The 15104-nt window shown below is 38.9% G+C and overlaps 2 protein-coding genes across 9 annotated transcripts; one reads left to right on the top strand and one right to left on the bottom strand.

The window, feature by feature from the left end:
• Positions 1-3097: 3097 nt before the first annotated feature.
• LOC122050238 (receptor-like protein kinase HERK 1) lies at positions 3098-6687 on the top strand. Its single transcript, XM_042611165.1, has 2 exons — positions 3098-3349; positions 3566-6687. The coding sequence occupies exon 2, from the start codon at positions 3932-3934 to the stop codon at positions 6434-6436; it is 2505 nt and encodes an 834-aa protein (XP_042467099.1). The 5' UTR covers positions 3098-3349; positions 3566-3931; the 3' UTR covers positions 6437-6687.
• LOC122050190 lies at positions 6567-14677 on the bottom strand. Of its 8 annotated transcripts, none has more exons than XM_042611133.1 (4): positions 14525-14677; positions 12002-12075; positions 9151-11915; positions 6567-9062 (listed from the first exon to the last, which is right to left on the bottom strand). In XM_042611133.1, the coding sequence occupies exons 2-4, from the start codon at positions 12017-12019 to the stop codon at positions 7820-7822; spliced, it is 4026 nt and encodes a 1341-aa protein (XP_042467067.1). In that variant the 5' UTR covers positions 12020-12075; positions 14525-14677; the 3' UTR covers positions 6567-7819. The 8 variants fall into 8 exon arrangements, with proteins under 8 accessions (XP_042467067.1, XP_042467084.1, XP_042467056.1 ...); XM_042611150.1 differs by having other exon boundaries at positions 9151-11909; XM_042611122.1 differs by having other exon boundaries at positions 14521-14675.
• Positions 14678-15104: the final 427 nt, after the last annotated feature.

Raw genomic sequence — 15104 nt, 5'->3', positions numbered from 1 at the left:
TTTATCCAGGCGATGGCTGGCTTCAGCTGTCGTTGCTTCACAGTCACCGCTTGCTCGCCATCGCCGCTGCCACCTGCTTGCCGTTATCATTGCTCCTCAGTCACCTCTGTTGCTCCGCAGTCGTCGTCATTGCTCATTGTCGCCTCCTTGCCGCCGACGGGCCGCCTCCTCTGCGAATCTCCGGCGTCGTCTCCTCTATTATGTTGTCTCCTCTATTACACCATCTCCGTCCAGGTGATGGTTGGCTTCAACCGTCATTGCTTCACAATCGCTGCCTGCTTGCCATCGTCGCCACCACCTGCTCATCGTCGTCGTTGCTCCGCAGTTGCCGTCGTTGCTCACTGTCGCCTCCTTCTCACCATCGCGACCATTGCTAGTCGTTGTCGTTACCCCACAATCTCCGTTTGCTCTTGCTCACCACCTGCTAGTCTCGGAGGATAATTTTGGAAAAAAAATATTGATAACTCCAGAATCGTGGAAAACCTAAGATTTCTAAGATTTTCTTATTCCAGATTATATTCTCTGATTACTTACGTGGCAAGAATATTGTATTACTTAAACCAAACAAAATTATCGTTGATAACCTATCAAGGTTATCAATACCAAACACGCCCTTAATCTAAGCATTATGAAAGTTGAGAATAACACCTTCAAACCATGCTATACTTGAGTTGCCTATGCAGCTACTATCCATGTTAAGAACCGTACGCTTAGTCTCAAGAGAATGTTAATATACCCACTGCTCCTATATAATATCACTTCGATTATTCAAGTAACAAGTTTGAATACCGATATAAAATTATAGACCGTTGATAAAAGAGTGTACACGAGCATATTTCCTCCACATACACATCAGCCATATTTCGGACCGTCCATGCCCCCGGCAAGAATGAGTTGCTTAATACGGAACAGAATTATTATCATAAGATAAGGGTTTGAATCTCGATAAGTCGAGAAAAAAATCCTCCTTTACATTGGCTAAGTACAGTTTTCTGATTTACCTCCTCACAGATGGTCGTGGAGACCGACCGTGTGAAACTACTGAGGTGACAAATTTCATCTTTGTTACTATATTTCGGACCCTCCAAACCCCCCGCCCCCATCAGCCATTCAAAGAAATGTACTTAGGAACCATCTCTTAATCAATTAAACAACCAAATCCTATTGTATGTTAAAGTTATTATATTGGAGGCGTTGGAGGTAAATGAATCGTTTTTTGCCATATGTTAAAACTATCAAATACCCCCACGAGCTTAGTTGAGTGAGTAAGTAGTTGTTGGTTTGCCACATGAGTTCCAGTGCTTGAACCTCAGGATTGACGGAGTATAAATCCCTGCAATCTATATTTCACCCCTTCCACTTATCGTTAAGTTATCATAATTTACCTCCTTCATGTTGGTCCTGAGACGAGCTAGCGGGAGGCACTGGGAGCAAGCATAATCACTTTTTGCCACATGTTAAAACTATCAAATGGTTTCCTCGGACGGGTGCGGTGGTTAAGTCATTCCTTGGGGTTGAACTCAACGCGTTTGAGCATGTCTTCCCTCATTTCTTGGCTAATACACTAATAGCTAGTAGTCACATGTGATTTACCTCCTTTGTATTCGCCTAAGGACAGGTTAGCAGGGCGCTAGGATAAGCAAATCGCCTTTTGCTACATGTTAAAACTATTAGATGTATACTCTCGGGGGGAAAAAAAATTCTTTCACCCTCTAGCCACTTGATGGTCGGCTGTATATAAGTTGACCCCGTAATTTATCTACTTTCACATAACTCGGGGATGGACTGTGAGAGACGCCTGAGGTGAGCGTAATTATTTTTTGCTACAATGTTAAAACTATCATAGCCCAGGGTAATGGTTAGATCATCCAATAAATAACCAAGGGATCTAAATTTCGAGTCTCAATTGCATGTACATTATAAGGGATGTGTTTTCTTCCCGTGAGAAGTAGACCTAAGAATATTGATCATATGGATAAATATTTATAAGTACTTTATGATTTACTTTGATGGTCGATGAAAAATTTTTATGGAGCTATTGATCACTTTTAAAATTAATCCATTCCAAAAATTAAATATCTAAATTAAAATAAAAAAATGGTTAAAATGGTAGGAGATCGATCCATAAATTGTTTGAGGTCGAGAGAGTCACCAACACAGTGTACAAATTTTTCAACATCCATCCTACAAGGACGCTGAGTCACGAACCATCTCTTAGTTGGATGAAATTTAAATATTTAAATTATAAAAAAATGACAAGCTGTTGAACTTAGCTTGAACTTAGGACATAAAGTATTCGCAAGATGATAAAGATAAAAAATAATTAATAAATTAAATGATGTTTAATCACACTTATCTATACACATCGGATATTAATTAATCTGAAACGGAAAACGGAAGCAACCGCGTTCATTTGGTGCGGTGTCGCTATCTTTGAGTTTTCATGACGTTATTTTTATTATTATTAATTGACATCAATTATTCAACTAACATTAATTAATCTTAAGAGTAATTAAAAAATTTCTCATCAATAAATCAAAAAATGATCATAGCCAGTATTTTTAGATCAATTATTTATTAACAAAAATTTAACTATTAATTCGTGTTTAAAAAATTAAGAAGAAGTTCGGGGCTTTTAGGATGTTATTTAATTTATAAAGATTTCATCTATTAAATTGTATTGATGTAATGAAGGTTTTTTTCCCCTATCTTCTTTGCTTTCCCGTGAAAGACTCTGTCAAAAAGGAAATTGTTTTTTAATTTTTAAAATAATTAAGTGAAATTTCGGTGCATTTGCCTTTTTTTAGATCTTTATGAACTTTATTGGTAGAATTTGTTTTATAATTAAGCAGTATTCGAAGAAATTAATCGTTTCCGCGTTTTTTATAATACGAATATTTTTTGGGTCATAATTACCAAATAAAATATATTTTATTTAAAAGTGTGTGTGTATATATTTTTATCTCTTTATTTATATTCGATTAAATATAAATATATAAGATATTATTTTAATTTTCAAAAAAATATAAAAAGGGAAAATAATAAAGTAGTTGCTTTAAAAAATCAAACAAAGAAAAAAAAAAGGGAAGAAAATGACTATCACCAACTGCGACTGCTGTTACTCTCACTCCGCCTTGAAAGAGGGTGTCAGCTCCATTTTTCCACCTCCCATCGAGAAAGGGTCAAAGCAGCTCGTCTTCTTCAATCTTGCAGTGGTAGAACCTTGACCAGTTGAGCTGCTCTCATCGTAGTTTTCTATAAATCGCCCCTTGCTACGACTTCAGAGGCTCGGGAGGGAGCTCGGTTTGCATCTGCGGAAGGTTCAATTTGTTGTTGCAGATCCCCAGAGGTGTTGTCTTTCCTCCTATTTTATTGGTTGAATCCCTTATTGTGCTTCTGTGAATTCAATTCCAATCGCCTGGAGGAGTTGTTTTTTTCTTTCTCTGCAAAGTTAGGTTTTTTGGCTCCTTGCTCTATTGCTTGTTTGTCGCTGTTGTTTTTTGTGATGTTTGTTCGGTGCCGAATTTGGTCCCGCTAATTCTAATCCCCATCTTCTTTTTTGTAGGGCGCAGCTCCAGATTAGAGATTTTGTTACTCTTTTGATGTTTATCTCGGAATTCATTTCGAGAGGGAGCTGAAGTCAGATCGGTGAGAGAGAATTAGGGTTTCTGTGCTTCAAGTTTAGTTTTGTTTATTGGAGTCGCATTTCTTGTTAGAGAAACTCTCAGGCTTTTCTACAGTTGATGCTTCTATTGAAGATATTGCCTACAAAGCCCTGCCCTGGTTAGCTTGATTTGTTGATGGTTATTAGAAGATATCGAAGCGACTGTCTAGTTGTAAACTTCCACTCCCAGTTTATATTCATTAGGTGTTCTTGAAGATATTGTCAAATACAGCGACAAAATATTATCTTGGCTATCTGTACTTTGAGATGGCCATTAGAAAAATTCAAGTGAGTATCCTCATCCTTGCGATCACTGTCATTTCGTGCGGCCACTGTTCATTTACCCCAACAGATCACTACCTGATCGATTGTGGGTCTCTGAATGATACAACCATTGGAAACAGAGTTTTCCAGGCAGATGATTCTGTTTCTTGGACCTTGAAGTCCTCCTCAAACAACTTGGCAAACATCTCAGAGAACATGGTCCCCTCTTACTATGGCATGGAACAGCTCTTCCAGAATGCCAGAGTCTTCACAGAACCTGCATCGTACACATTTCAAATTAGGAAGCATGGTAGGCACTTCATCCGTCTTTATTTCTTCCCTTTTGTGTACAAGAGCTACAACCTCACTGCAGCATCTTTCAGTGTGTTGACTCAAGATATTACTCTGCTCAACGACTTCAGACCGCCACTGAATGTAATAGTTAAGGAATTTTCTTTGATCATATCGAGTGACACTCTTAGCCTTTCATTTGCACCATCTACAAATATGTCCATTGCCTTTGTAAATGCTATAGAAATCATGTCAGTTCCTGACAATCTCACTGTTGATGATGAAAGTATCATTCATCCAGTCCGCACAAGTTACCAGGGTTTGTCAGGACAGGCACTGGAGACAATTTACCGAATCAACATGGGTAATCAGTCTGTTTGGCCAGATGATGATACTCTGTGGAGATTTTGGGAAAACGATCAGAAATATTTGATTTCTAAAACTCTTTCACAACCATTTAGTTACAGAGGCCAAATTTCTAGGAATGATGGAGTTTCCGAGGAGATTGCCCCTGACATTGTGTATGCCACAGCTACTGAGTTATCTGATTTTGCTCAAACCACTTTGAGTTACTCTGTTAACATAACGTGGCAATTCAATGTGGATGCCAAGTCAAGTTACTTTATAAGATTTCACTTTTGTGATATTGTCAGTGATGCAGCTAGTTCGCTCTTGTTTAATGTTTATGTCAATACCTGGCTTGCAGATGGTAACTTGGATCTTTCTGAGAGAACATTTAGAAGATTGGCTACAGCTGTTTTTCTTGATTTTGTTTTGGAGGCTGATGATGTGTCTGATATTCTCAGTATTAAAGTCAGTCCAGGAAATGCACTTCATGGTGATGAGACACCAAATGCAATTCTAAATGGGCTAGAGATAATGAAGATCAATGGATCTCCTTCTTCTGGTCAGACAAGTGGCACACCAACTGGTTCAAATAAAAACTTCAAAATTATATTGGGTTCAAGCCTTGGAGCGATTGCAGTGATCATCATTGCAGTGGTTCTTTTCTTCATCCTCAGGAAAAAAAGGCCTGCAAAACAATATTCCAAAACTTGGGTGCCTTTCTCCGCTACTGGTTTGACTTCTCATAGCACAATAACCGGAACTTCTAATGGAATACCTTCCATGGATGGACAAAATGGAAACCTTGGTTACCGTTTCTCCTTTATTGCAGTTCAAGAAGCAACAAATAACTTCGATGAGAATTTGGTAATTGGGGTTGGAGGCTTTGGGAAGGTCTACAAGGCAGTACTAAGAGATGAAACAAAAGTGGCAGTGAAGAGGGGTAATCCAAAATCTCAACAAGGCCTCAATGAATTCCGTACAGAGATTGAATTACTGTCACGCTTACGCCACCGCCATCTGGTTTCTCTGATTGGATACTGTGATGAAAAGAATGAAATGATTCTTGTTTATGAATACATGGAAAATGGCACTCTTAAGAGTCATCTTTATGGTTCAGGTCTTCCTTCTCTTAGCTGGAAGCAGAGATTGGAAATTTGTATTGGATCAGCTAGAGGACTGCACTACCTTCACACTGGTCAAGCCATGGCTGTCATCCACCGTGACGTTAAATCTGCAAATATTCTTCTAGATGAAAATCTTTTGGCAAAGGTTGCTGACTTTGGACTCTCAAAAACTGGACCTGAGTTGGATCAGACCCATGTTAGTACTGCTGTAAAAGGAAGTTTTGGATATCTTGATCCTGAGTACTACCGAAGGCAACAGTTGACTGAGAAATCCGATGTGTACTCATTTGGAGTAGTTTTGCTTGAAGTCCTCTGTGCCAGACCAGTCATAAATCCCACCCTACCAAGAGAGATGGTGAATTTAGCTGAGTGGGGAATGAAGTGGCAAATGAAGGGTGAGTTGGAGCAGGTTGCCGATGTCAGGATTGCAAGATCAATTAAACCTGAATCTCTAAGGAAATTTGGGCTGACAATTGAGAAATGCCTAGCAGATAGTGGTGCTGAGCGCCCTTCAATGGGAGATGTCCTTTGGAACTTGGAGTATGTTCTGCAACTTCAAGAGGCAGATGGTGGTGACTCTGAGATTAATAGCATCAATCGCATTCCTGAACTTGCTCCTCAGGTTGGAAACATCAGCACCATGGAGAATACACCTGTTGTGGATGACAGTACATTACTTAATGATGTAACGGAAACCTCAATGAGCAAGGTTTTCTCACAGTTGATAAAGTCAGAAGGGAGGTAAGTTGATTGTAATTTGCTGCACTACTGCTTGAATTAGACAAGAATGTAAGAGTAATTTTGCTTAGTGTGGTCTTATAGTGTTGTAACTGAAGATTCAATTATGCATCCTAGGGTTTTCCCTTTTTTTTTTGCTTGTAAAATTCAGAGAAATAAACTATATGGATATCTATAAACTCCATATAGTTGATGGATGAAACAGGATTGCAACTATGTATTGGAGCTGATATTTTGAAGGATTCTAATTGTGATTCATTTTGTTTTGAGAGGTGATCTTAATGTAACTTTCATCTTAGATTGGATATATATCTTGAAAAAAAAATCAAGGGCCATACTACTTGTTAGTCTTCTAGTCTTCCTCTTTCTCTAATTGCCTTGGGTATGACATCATTTTACGATGCAGAGAAGGATCTAATGTAAATTTGATTTATTTTTTTCTCAAAAAAAGCATCATAATCTCCTTTTTGTTTACATATTCATCATAGTAATATTTGATTCTTTGAGACTTTGATTTTGATGTCCCTCCGGTCGTGTTCCTCCTGCGAGAAATGGGCTTTGCATCCTTACTCCATCTTCGCCTATGCTATTCTTGCCCAAAATTTTGATACTTGAAAATATTTTTTTTTCAGGATGCAAGATTCTGTGTTTCTTCTGTTCCAATTCATATACATTTACCTTGCAACCAAAAGTTTCAGGCTAACACAGCATAAGGATTTACATCTGTTTAAGTATATCCCCTTGTTGAATCTAAAGTTATTAGTTAACGAGTGGCAAAATTCCACCAGTAGCATTGCTGTTGAGCTTATCTTGGCCAATTTTCCATTGACTGGAAGAGATCTGCTTGTAATTTCTAACACAAAAGCAGTACGAACAACAAACTAGTCCGTGAAGATGACTTCTATGCGTACGGGGCTTAAAATGGTCAAAGTTTCAGCTGTATCAGCTCAATAGGAAATCCTACTAAATATTACAAACAAATTGAACAGGTGCCAACCATGACCACCAATGATTCCTCACGTATTTGATAGCTTCCAACAAAACAGGTTGGTCATCCTTTTCTAGCAAGTGTTAGCAGAGAGAGAAATTATATTGCACAAGGCATAAAGGGTAAACCTCGGATGTATTCAAAGCAAATTTATTGCTCACTGATGAAATACTGTGAGATGTTTAGACAGCAGTAAGCATCAGCATTGCTGAAGCACAATTTATTCAGTAGCTATAAACTGTTGCAGCTCGGTAATCACTGTGTGAAACGATCCACATGAGTCGATATCATTTTCTGTGATTGTCCCTTGGCATCTTAGGAAAGGATCCATCTGGATGAAGTGCTAAAATAAGCCAAATGACCACATATGGTTGGCTGTGAATGCATGCAAAGCAAACAGTTCTAATACTTTCGCCTTTTCAACCTCACATCACCACCATCACACCTTCGTTGTTTGCGATGGTATCTGTAATCTTCTTCCTGTTCCACCTTGTTCTTTAATCTATTAGGACCGAGCTGATTTCTTTCATGATTGTGGAAGTTCCTGGAGCTGCTCCCACTATGAATCATTTCACTGTCACGGAAAAACTTAGAAGATCTATGATAGCCATCACCAATATGAGCGCGATTATCATCCTGGGTACTTGGAAGACGACGTGGCTGTTGAATGAATCCATGCCTATCATCATATTCTCTTGAACCTGGACAATGATCATCATCAGTAAAAACAAGGTTGGCATCATCATCGTTAGCAAAATGTTGTGTCCGTACAAGTCCATGCCTGTCATCATAATCCCTGCTATAAACTATTTGATCCTCAGAGTATGTAGGTTCAGGGTATTCTGTATTTTCACGTAGTTTCATTTCGTACCTTCTATTCCTCAAAACTCTACCAGCCCTTGCTAAATCAAGTTCTCTAGCCAAATGCATTTCTCTCATCTCAGTCTGCAATTGAGGGTATCGAAGTAGAGTATGCTTACCCGTTATCTCAGCTTCTGAAAGATTTCTAATCATGTCAACTCTATCAAGAGATGGTCCACGTGCTGTTAAATCTGTATCATCATCAATGTACATTTCAGGTGTTCTTCCAGGTGAAAACCATTGAGTCGGCGAACGTGATCGATACAAGCGTACTGGAGATCTAGTAGGTGAAACACTATTGCCCCTCAACAGAAAGTCATTCTCAGTGGGTTCATAATGCAGATTTGGGTGTGAATGTAGCAAGCTATCTACCATTTCACCAGGCAAACTTGCAAATTTATCCTTGCAAATCAGGTAATCATCAATTTCTCTTCCAACAATCCTGTTGGCATCAATGTCTCTTACTTGACGTCTACCACTCAGTTCCTCTCTGCGCCCTTGGGACGGCCTCCAAGCTGGAAATCGAGATGAACGATCCAGTGGATAGTCTGTCATCCTTCTCAATGATCTATAGCAACTATCATTTGGAGGACCAGTAAATGGAATTTCCATGTCTTCATTATGCCTCCGATGTCGTGATTTTCTGGGATTACTAATTCCTGGTCCATACTGGACCTCGGGATCCCGATTAAAATGATGATTATAGCTCCTTCTATTGTTCATGTAATCAGATTCACATCTGCCAGTTGTCTGATCATGATTGTTAGTTTCTAATTTTGAATGCCTAAAATAATAAAATCCATTAATGTCACAGTAAAAATAGGTACTAACAGAAATAGCAGCAGCAGTTAAAAAAGTGTGAGCATTATCACCTTCTCCCTTGAGAATATAAATTGGCATGCTTCTCATTATCAGCAATCAACCTTTCCTTCTCCATGACATCAGGAACTGACCTAGCAGAAGTAGTATTCCTGTAATCAAATGACTTAGTTGAAGGTGAACTTGTCTTGTCACTGTCTCTATTCTTGTACCTGTTGCCATCATGCTTAATGTGGTTATGTTTAAATGGAATATAAACATGCTTAGTTGCCGTATTATTAACATTTGATTCCCTATCTTGCACTTCTGGATGCTTGATTGCCACACTAACAACTTTTGTGCTCATCTGCTGACCTCCTGCATATTCATTTTTGTTTTTTGCAATTTCAGGAAATGCATTGATTGAACATGAATTCATTTTCAAGACTTTCTCCCTTCCAAGGAGTTTTGCTCTTGTTCCTTGAAAAGGTTCCACAGGCTTTTCACTGGCATATGAAGTCAATTCAGCAGTAATTGGCAATTCATGCAAGTCTGTCTTTAAGTCAATGGTCGTCTCTTGTTTTTCATGGCACATTTCAACACTATGACCACTTAACTTTTCACCTTGTAATTCCTCTCCTTTACTATCCGCATGCACATCTGTCATGAAGGGAAAACCTTCTGTACCGATGGAGGCAATAGAAACACTAGCATCCAGTTTTTTTTTAATCTGACATTGGACCTCATTTGCAAATGATGGCACACCATCTTCATCATCACCAACTCCATCACTGGTAATCTTGTTCCTTGCACTCTTTGGATCTTCAGGAGCACTAGGCTCTTGTGCAGTAACAACATACTGTTCTATCTGAACGTTCACAGCTAATTCCATGCCTTCTAGATTCCCACCAGTCACTATATTAGTTTTTCTAGGATCAGAATCAAGATTGCTATTGCCTAAGCATTTTGATGCATCATCTAAGAGGCTCATTTCAACTCCTCCAGATAATTCACCACAGGCCCTGGGTTCTTTAGGATCAGCATTTTGATGCAGGGAAGAAACCTTGTCACCAATGTCACGAGTGACTGTATCTTCTGCAGTACATGCTTTCACATCAGAAATAATTGACTCCACAAAATTATCCAATGGTTTGCTAGAATTTCCTTCTGCATCTTGGTTAAGGAAACTGGTAGAAGGCACATCGTCAGCATTAGAAAGTACCATAGAATCTGTTCCTGCAGAAAGAACTAAGTCTAGACAAGTTCTTCCTTCCATGTTTGTGTTTGCAACACTAAGCAAAGTTGGACTACATTCATGAACCATATTTGCATCATGCAAAGAATTAGAATCCAATGGTTTGCTAGAATTTCCTTCTGCATCTTGGTTAAGGCAACTGGTAGAAGGCGCATCCTCAGCATTAGAAAGTACCATAGAATCTGTTACTGCAGAAAGAACTAAGTCTAGACAAGTTCTTCCTACCATGTTTGTGTTTGCAACACTAAGCAAAGTTGGACTACATTCATGAAGCATATCTGCGTCATGCAAAGAATTAGAATCCAAAGTTGTTGGTAGTTGTGTGAAAGAGCCTAGCTGGTTATTACCTAAGACCAAATTTGGAGACTCCTGAAGTTCTTCAGGTGGTTCTGGTTTGATCTGTTTACCTAGTGATGAGTCCTCAATCAGAGCACTTTCCACAGAGAAATTTCTATCGCATGGTTCAGATTTCACTTGTGTAACAACACCAGAGTTGAAACTACTAAGTTGATGACTTCTAGTTTCATTCTGATTAGGGTTCATACACGATTTAAATTCCGCAATTGTAGAAGATGCATCTGAAGGATTACCTGTCAAGGACAGGCTTAGATCAAGAGGAGTTATCCCCAAGTTGTGCAACTCTGGTCTGCTAGGTAGCCTAAGCTGCAAGTCTAAGCCATCGACGTAGCCTGTAGTTCCATCAGCAGGCAATCCCAATTCGGTAAATCTCAGATTGCATTGATGTGACTCAACCACTGATGAACCTAATCCAAAACTGTCTGGGGTCTCTTTAGTATTTTGAATGGGATTTTTTTCATTGTTTGGTAGGTGCAACTCCTTCGGTTTTGACTTATCGTTCATCTCATGATTAGTAGCTAAATTATCCAAATTGGTATTCCACATGTCCATCGGAAAATTCAAATCCCAATTTTGAGCACGTTTTGATTCCAAATCTTTGTAACTGGCCCAACTAAGATGTTGCAGCAAATTCAACCCAGGCAGATCCAACAAAGGCACTTCATCTTTCACTATCTTCGACAAGTTCAGACCATATTGCTTATCCTGACATGATAGATACAAACCTGAAGTGTCAACTCCTTGAGATGCGGATACATCACTTGAAGTGATTATTTTCCCAACACCTTTTTCAACTTTGAGCATCTCAGATTCCCATTGCTCTGGTGAATTCTTTCCTCTCTCCATATCCAAGCCTAGTGATGCCCTGTTATCTACATCCATATCATCATCCATACCTGATTCCCCACTTCCAGTGGTGCCTTCCTTGAGCACCAGGCTATAATTAACCTGGGAAGCAATTCCATGTGAACTATTGAATCTGATGGAAGACTCTAGTGAATCATCAAGAGTTAAATTATTGTCTAGTTTCACAGCAGCAGAGTTCTCAGAAACAGAAGATTCTGATTTTAGTAAGAGATTCCTCGGTTGTTCACTCAATTTTTTTGGCATTGCACTTATGTTTTGGGATGTAGAAGATGATGATTGTGACAAATGAAATAGCCTTTTCTTGATTGGTACACCAGATATAGACGCATCAGAATGCCCATCAGTAAGGTCAAACTGAATCTATGAATAAGAAATTCAAAAAAAAAAAACATTAATATTTCCAAACACAATAAACTGCTTTATAATGACATTAGCAAGAGGACCACCTCTTTGTTAATCGGCATTATTAACACCCTGTGCAAGAGATGAGCTATCCTAGAATTGCTTCGTCGCGGCTAAACTAAAAAAAAAAATAATCATCAATTCACCACCACAACCCAAATGCTTCACTGAATCTAAAAGTGAACATAAACATAAGGTAGATATGAATACCAAAAAAGTAAATAAACAAAAGCAAACAGCAAAAGAAAATGAATAGCATCATTTGGTAACAATTAGCAACATCAATCTAAAGTAATGAATTATGTAATTTCGTCCCGGGGACAAATGTGAATGTATTCAAGCATTAAAAGACTATCCCAGCCGAAGCAGTCCAGATATCCTTCTTACAGCTCCCGTATGGCTATTGAAGATTTTAATTTAATAAGGCATCTAAAAACTAATCATTAACCAAATGAATTAGAGAGACCTTTTAAAGCAGTCAACAGCTGTTCAATCATTTTATAAAGTGATGAACTACCAAGTCATTCAAAACTTGCAAAAATTCAGAAGTATAATTACAAGAAGTGAACAAATATCCCAAGGGACTATACTTCCTGCTGAGGTCAGAAACTATCAGCTATAAAAGATACTTCCTGCAGTAGAACTCTGAGTGCCTTTATGATGGATGACTCAGAATTTTGTAGCTTCAGGTTGTTAAAAGAAGGGAGAAAACGGACTGCTGCTTTTTCTTCCATAAAGCATGCATTTAGACTCCTCACAATTAAACTGGATAGTCAATTGAGGGGCATATACACAAAGAAATAATAATTTTGAGCTAGAAACTCCCACCACTTGTAGCAAATCAAGAACCATCAAACCAGGTCTGCAGATGCCCTTGTTTTATGTTTCAGTAATCTGAAACACCTGAGATAATAGACCGAATATATTCTGATGTTTCTTAGACTATACGACATTGCTGGAAAGATAGGATAAAATGCAATAGTGCTAGTTCTAGTTACTTTCAGAGGAATAATAAGTTCACTCTGCTATCTCTTCCAACAAATTCACCCAGGATGTATTATAGGATAATTTAACATCCTGATGAGTGATGATCATACTTTACAAGTAGTGTGGACTGATTCAATGCTAAATTGCTTTCCTGTCTTTAAACGATGAAGCTAAGTTTTATCCTTGTTAGTTCAATAATTTTGGTTTTGAGATAGAAAGGGCACAAAATAATAGGGCTAACTAATTACTTTGCTAAAGGCACATACTTCACAGAATTAACAACTTCAAGTCACTCCCATAAAATGTGCAAAAAACGTAATCTTGTAATGAACTCGAGTCATGAATATCTCTTGTAAGTTCGACACAGATACACAGGTGAAGAAAGGCCTAGATATACTCAATACCTGGAAAACAAAAAAAAATTTGCTCATCACCAATTATCATGATTTCCCTAACTGTGGTATCATGACACTTGACTGTGGTGGCATGACACCAGGATACAAATATGCAAAGAGTGGATCTCTGCATTTCTGTTTCTCCAAAAGTGTGTACTCACTCTTTCCGAACCGCTCTAGAAAAGATTGAATTACTCAATCGGAGCAATAACCAAATGCCTCCACCTTGACCTCGAAACCAGGCTTGACATCTAATAGTCACACAACAAAGCACCACAGATTGATCAGGAACAGAAACTATAGGTCATGCTAAATGGGGGAACTTTTCCATGAACTACATGAATATTTCTTGTAGCTTCCTCTCCAATGTAAATGAATACGCAAAACAACTGACATGAGCTCCAGAGTCGATTCATTTGGCCCAAACATCACAGCTTTTTATGACCAAGAAAGTCGCTCCTTTGCACATCACAACAGTTAGTTTCGACAAAACCATACCCCACCCACAAAATAATTCGGGATATCTGGTCACACCAACGAAGTTATACCACCTCTAACGCCTAAGGTCAGCTGACCAAAATGATGTACAAAAGCATAACCCCAAGGAGGAGAAATGAAATTCAACAGTTGACCCAGCACGATCTTTGAGCTTGATGCTACCACGGAACAAACTACCGAAACAATGAGGTTTACCAGAATCTTCAGACCAAAATAGTTCCATACTTCCATAGCAGGTAGATCGGAAGGGGAAAAGGAACTTTTAAGTCTTCAACAACTCGCTCCTCCTTATGTCGCCGCTCATAATTGCGAATAAGTAATAATAATAGCCCCGGACTTCCTTGCACTCTAAAAAATTTAATTAACGTCACGTTTCTTTCACAAAACACTTTCTTGAATCGCGAGACTAACAAATCGGGATTAGATCTCAAAAAGAAATCCATTAGGACTTCAATCAACCGCGTATTTCCCTTGCACTTCGTTACAGAGTCACTGACATCTATCGATCACGTCCCGCGGCAACACACAGTCCGAGAGGAACGAAATCCAGTCGATCTGTCCGATAACATCGCCCAACGCGTTACATCGATGAGTTATCTCCTTCGGACAAGCAAAAGCAACTTCAAAGAAAAAGGGGAGAAAAAAAATACAGGCAGCAAATCTTCTTTAAGACGACGAATTACCTACTCGAATCGATCTCGTCAGAAATCGCTACGAAATAGGGATCGAAAACCTTGGCAATTGAGCGGAGAGAGAGAGAGAGAGAGAGAGCGAGGCGAAGGTATCAGTTGCCGTGATGTGTGAGGGATTGGAAATGCGCTCCACCTTCACGCTACCTAACATCCTTATTAAAGGTGTTGCGTAACAGCCGGGTCTCCGCCTTCGTGTCGCCGTCACCTTCCGATACGACTCGAATTATCCGGTACCGAATTTCTTGTCGCTTTTCAGCCTCGTCTCCAATATAAACCACGATATGATGATGGTTAAACCGTCCGTTACGCCACATGCCGGCCTATGTAACACCCGTTATCCTATCCAGCACACTTCTTAAACATAGAGCTCATCCATGGAAAGTGAGTGGAACTGGCTGTCCCACGCCATTGGGGCGTTAATTTCGAGGAATATTTGTATTTCTAATGATATCTCATGATATTTTATTTATGTGCTATTAATAAGAATTAATTCTTTATTAATTAACACCATTCATGTACCTAAACCACTATCTGTTTTCCATTAGTCACTTAATTTTTCAATTACGTCTTAATAA

The sequence above is a fragment of the Zingiber officinale genome, chromosome 1B (genome assembly GCF_018446385.1).
Source record: "Zingiber officinale cultivar Zhangliang chromosome 1B, Zo_v1.1, whole genome shotgun sequence".
Classification (NCBI taxonomy): domain Eukaryota; kingdom Viridiplantae; phylum Streptophyta; class Magnoliopsida; order Zingiberales; family Zingiberaceae; genus Zingiber; species Zingiber officinale.
Note: the sequence above shows the minus strand (reverse complement) of the source record. Positions and strands in the feature narration are given on the sequence as shown.

Excerpts from the sequence above, each read along its gene's own strand:
- LOC122050238 (XM_042611165.1), top strand. The coding sequence starts at position 3,932 with ATGGCCATTAGAAAAATTCAAGTGAGTATCCTCATCCTTGCGATCACT.
- LOC122050190 (XM_042611133.1), bottom strand. Across the intron at positions 9,063-9,150 it reads TTATATTCTCAAGGGAGAAG|GCATTCAAAATTAGAAACTA; the intron begins GTGATAATGCTC and ends TTATTATTTTAG.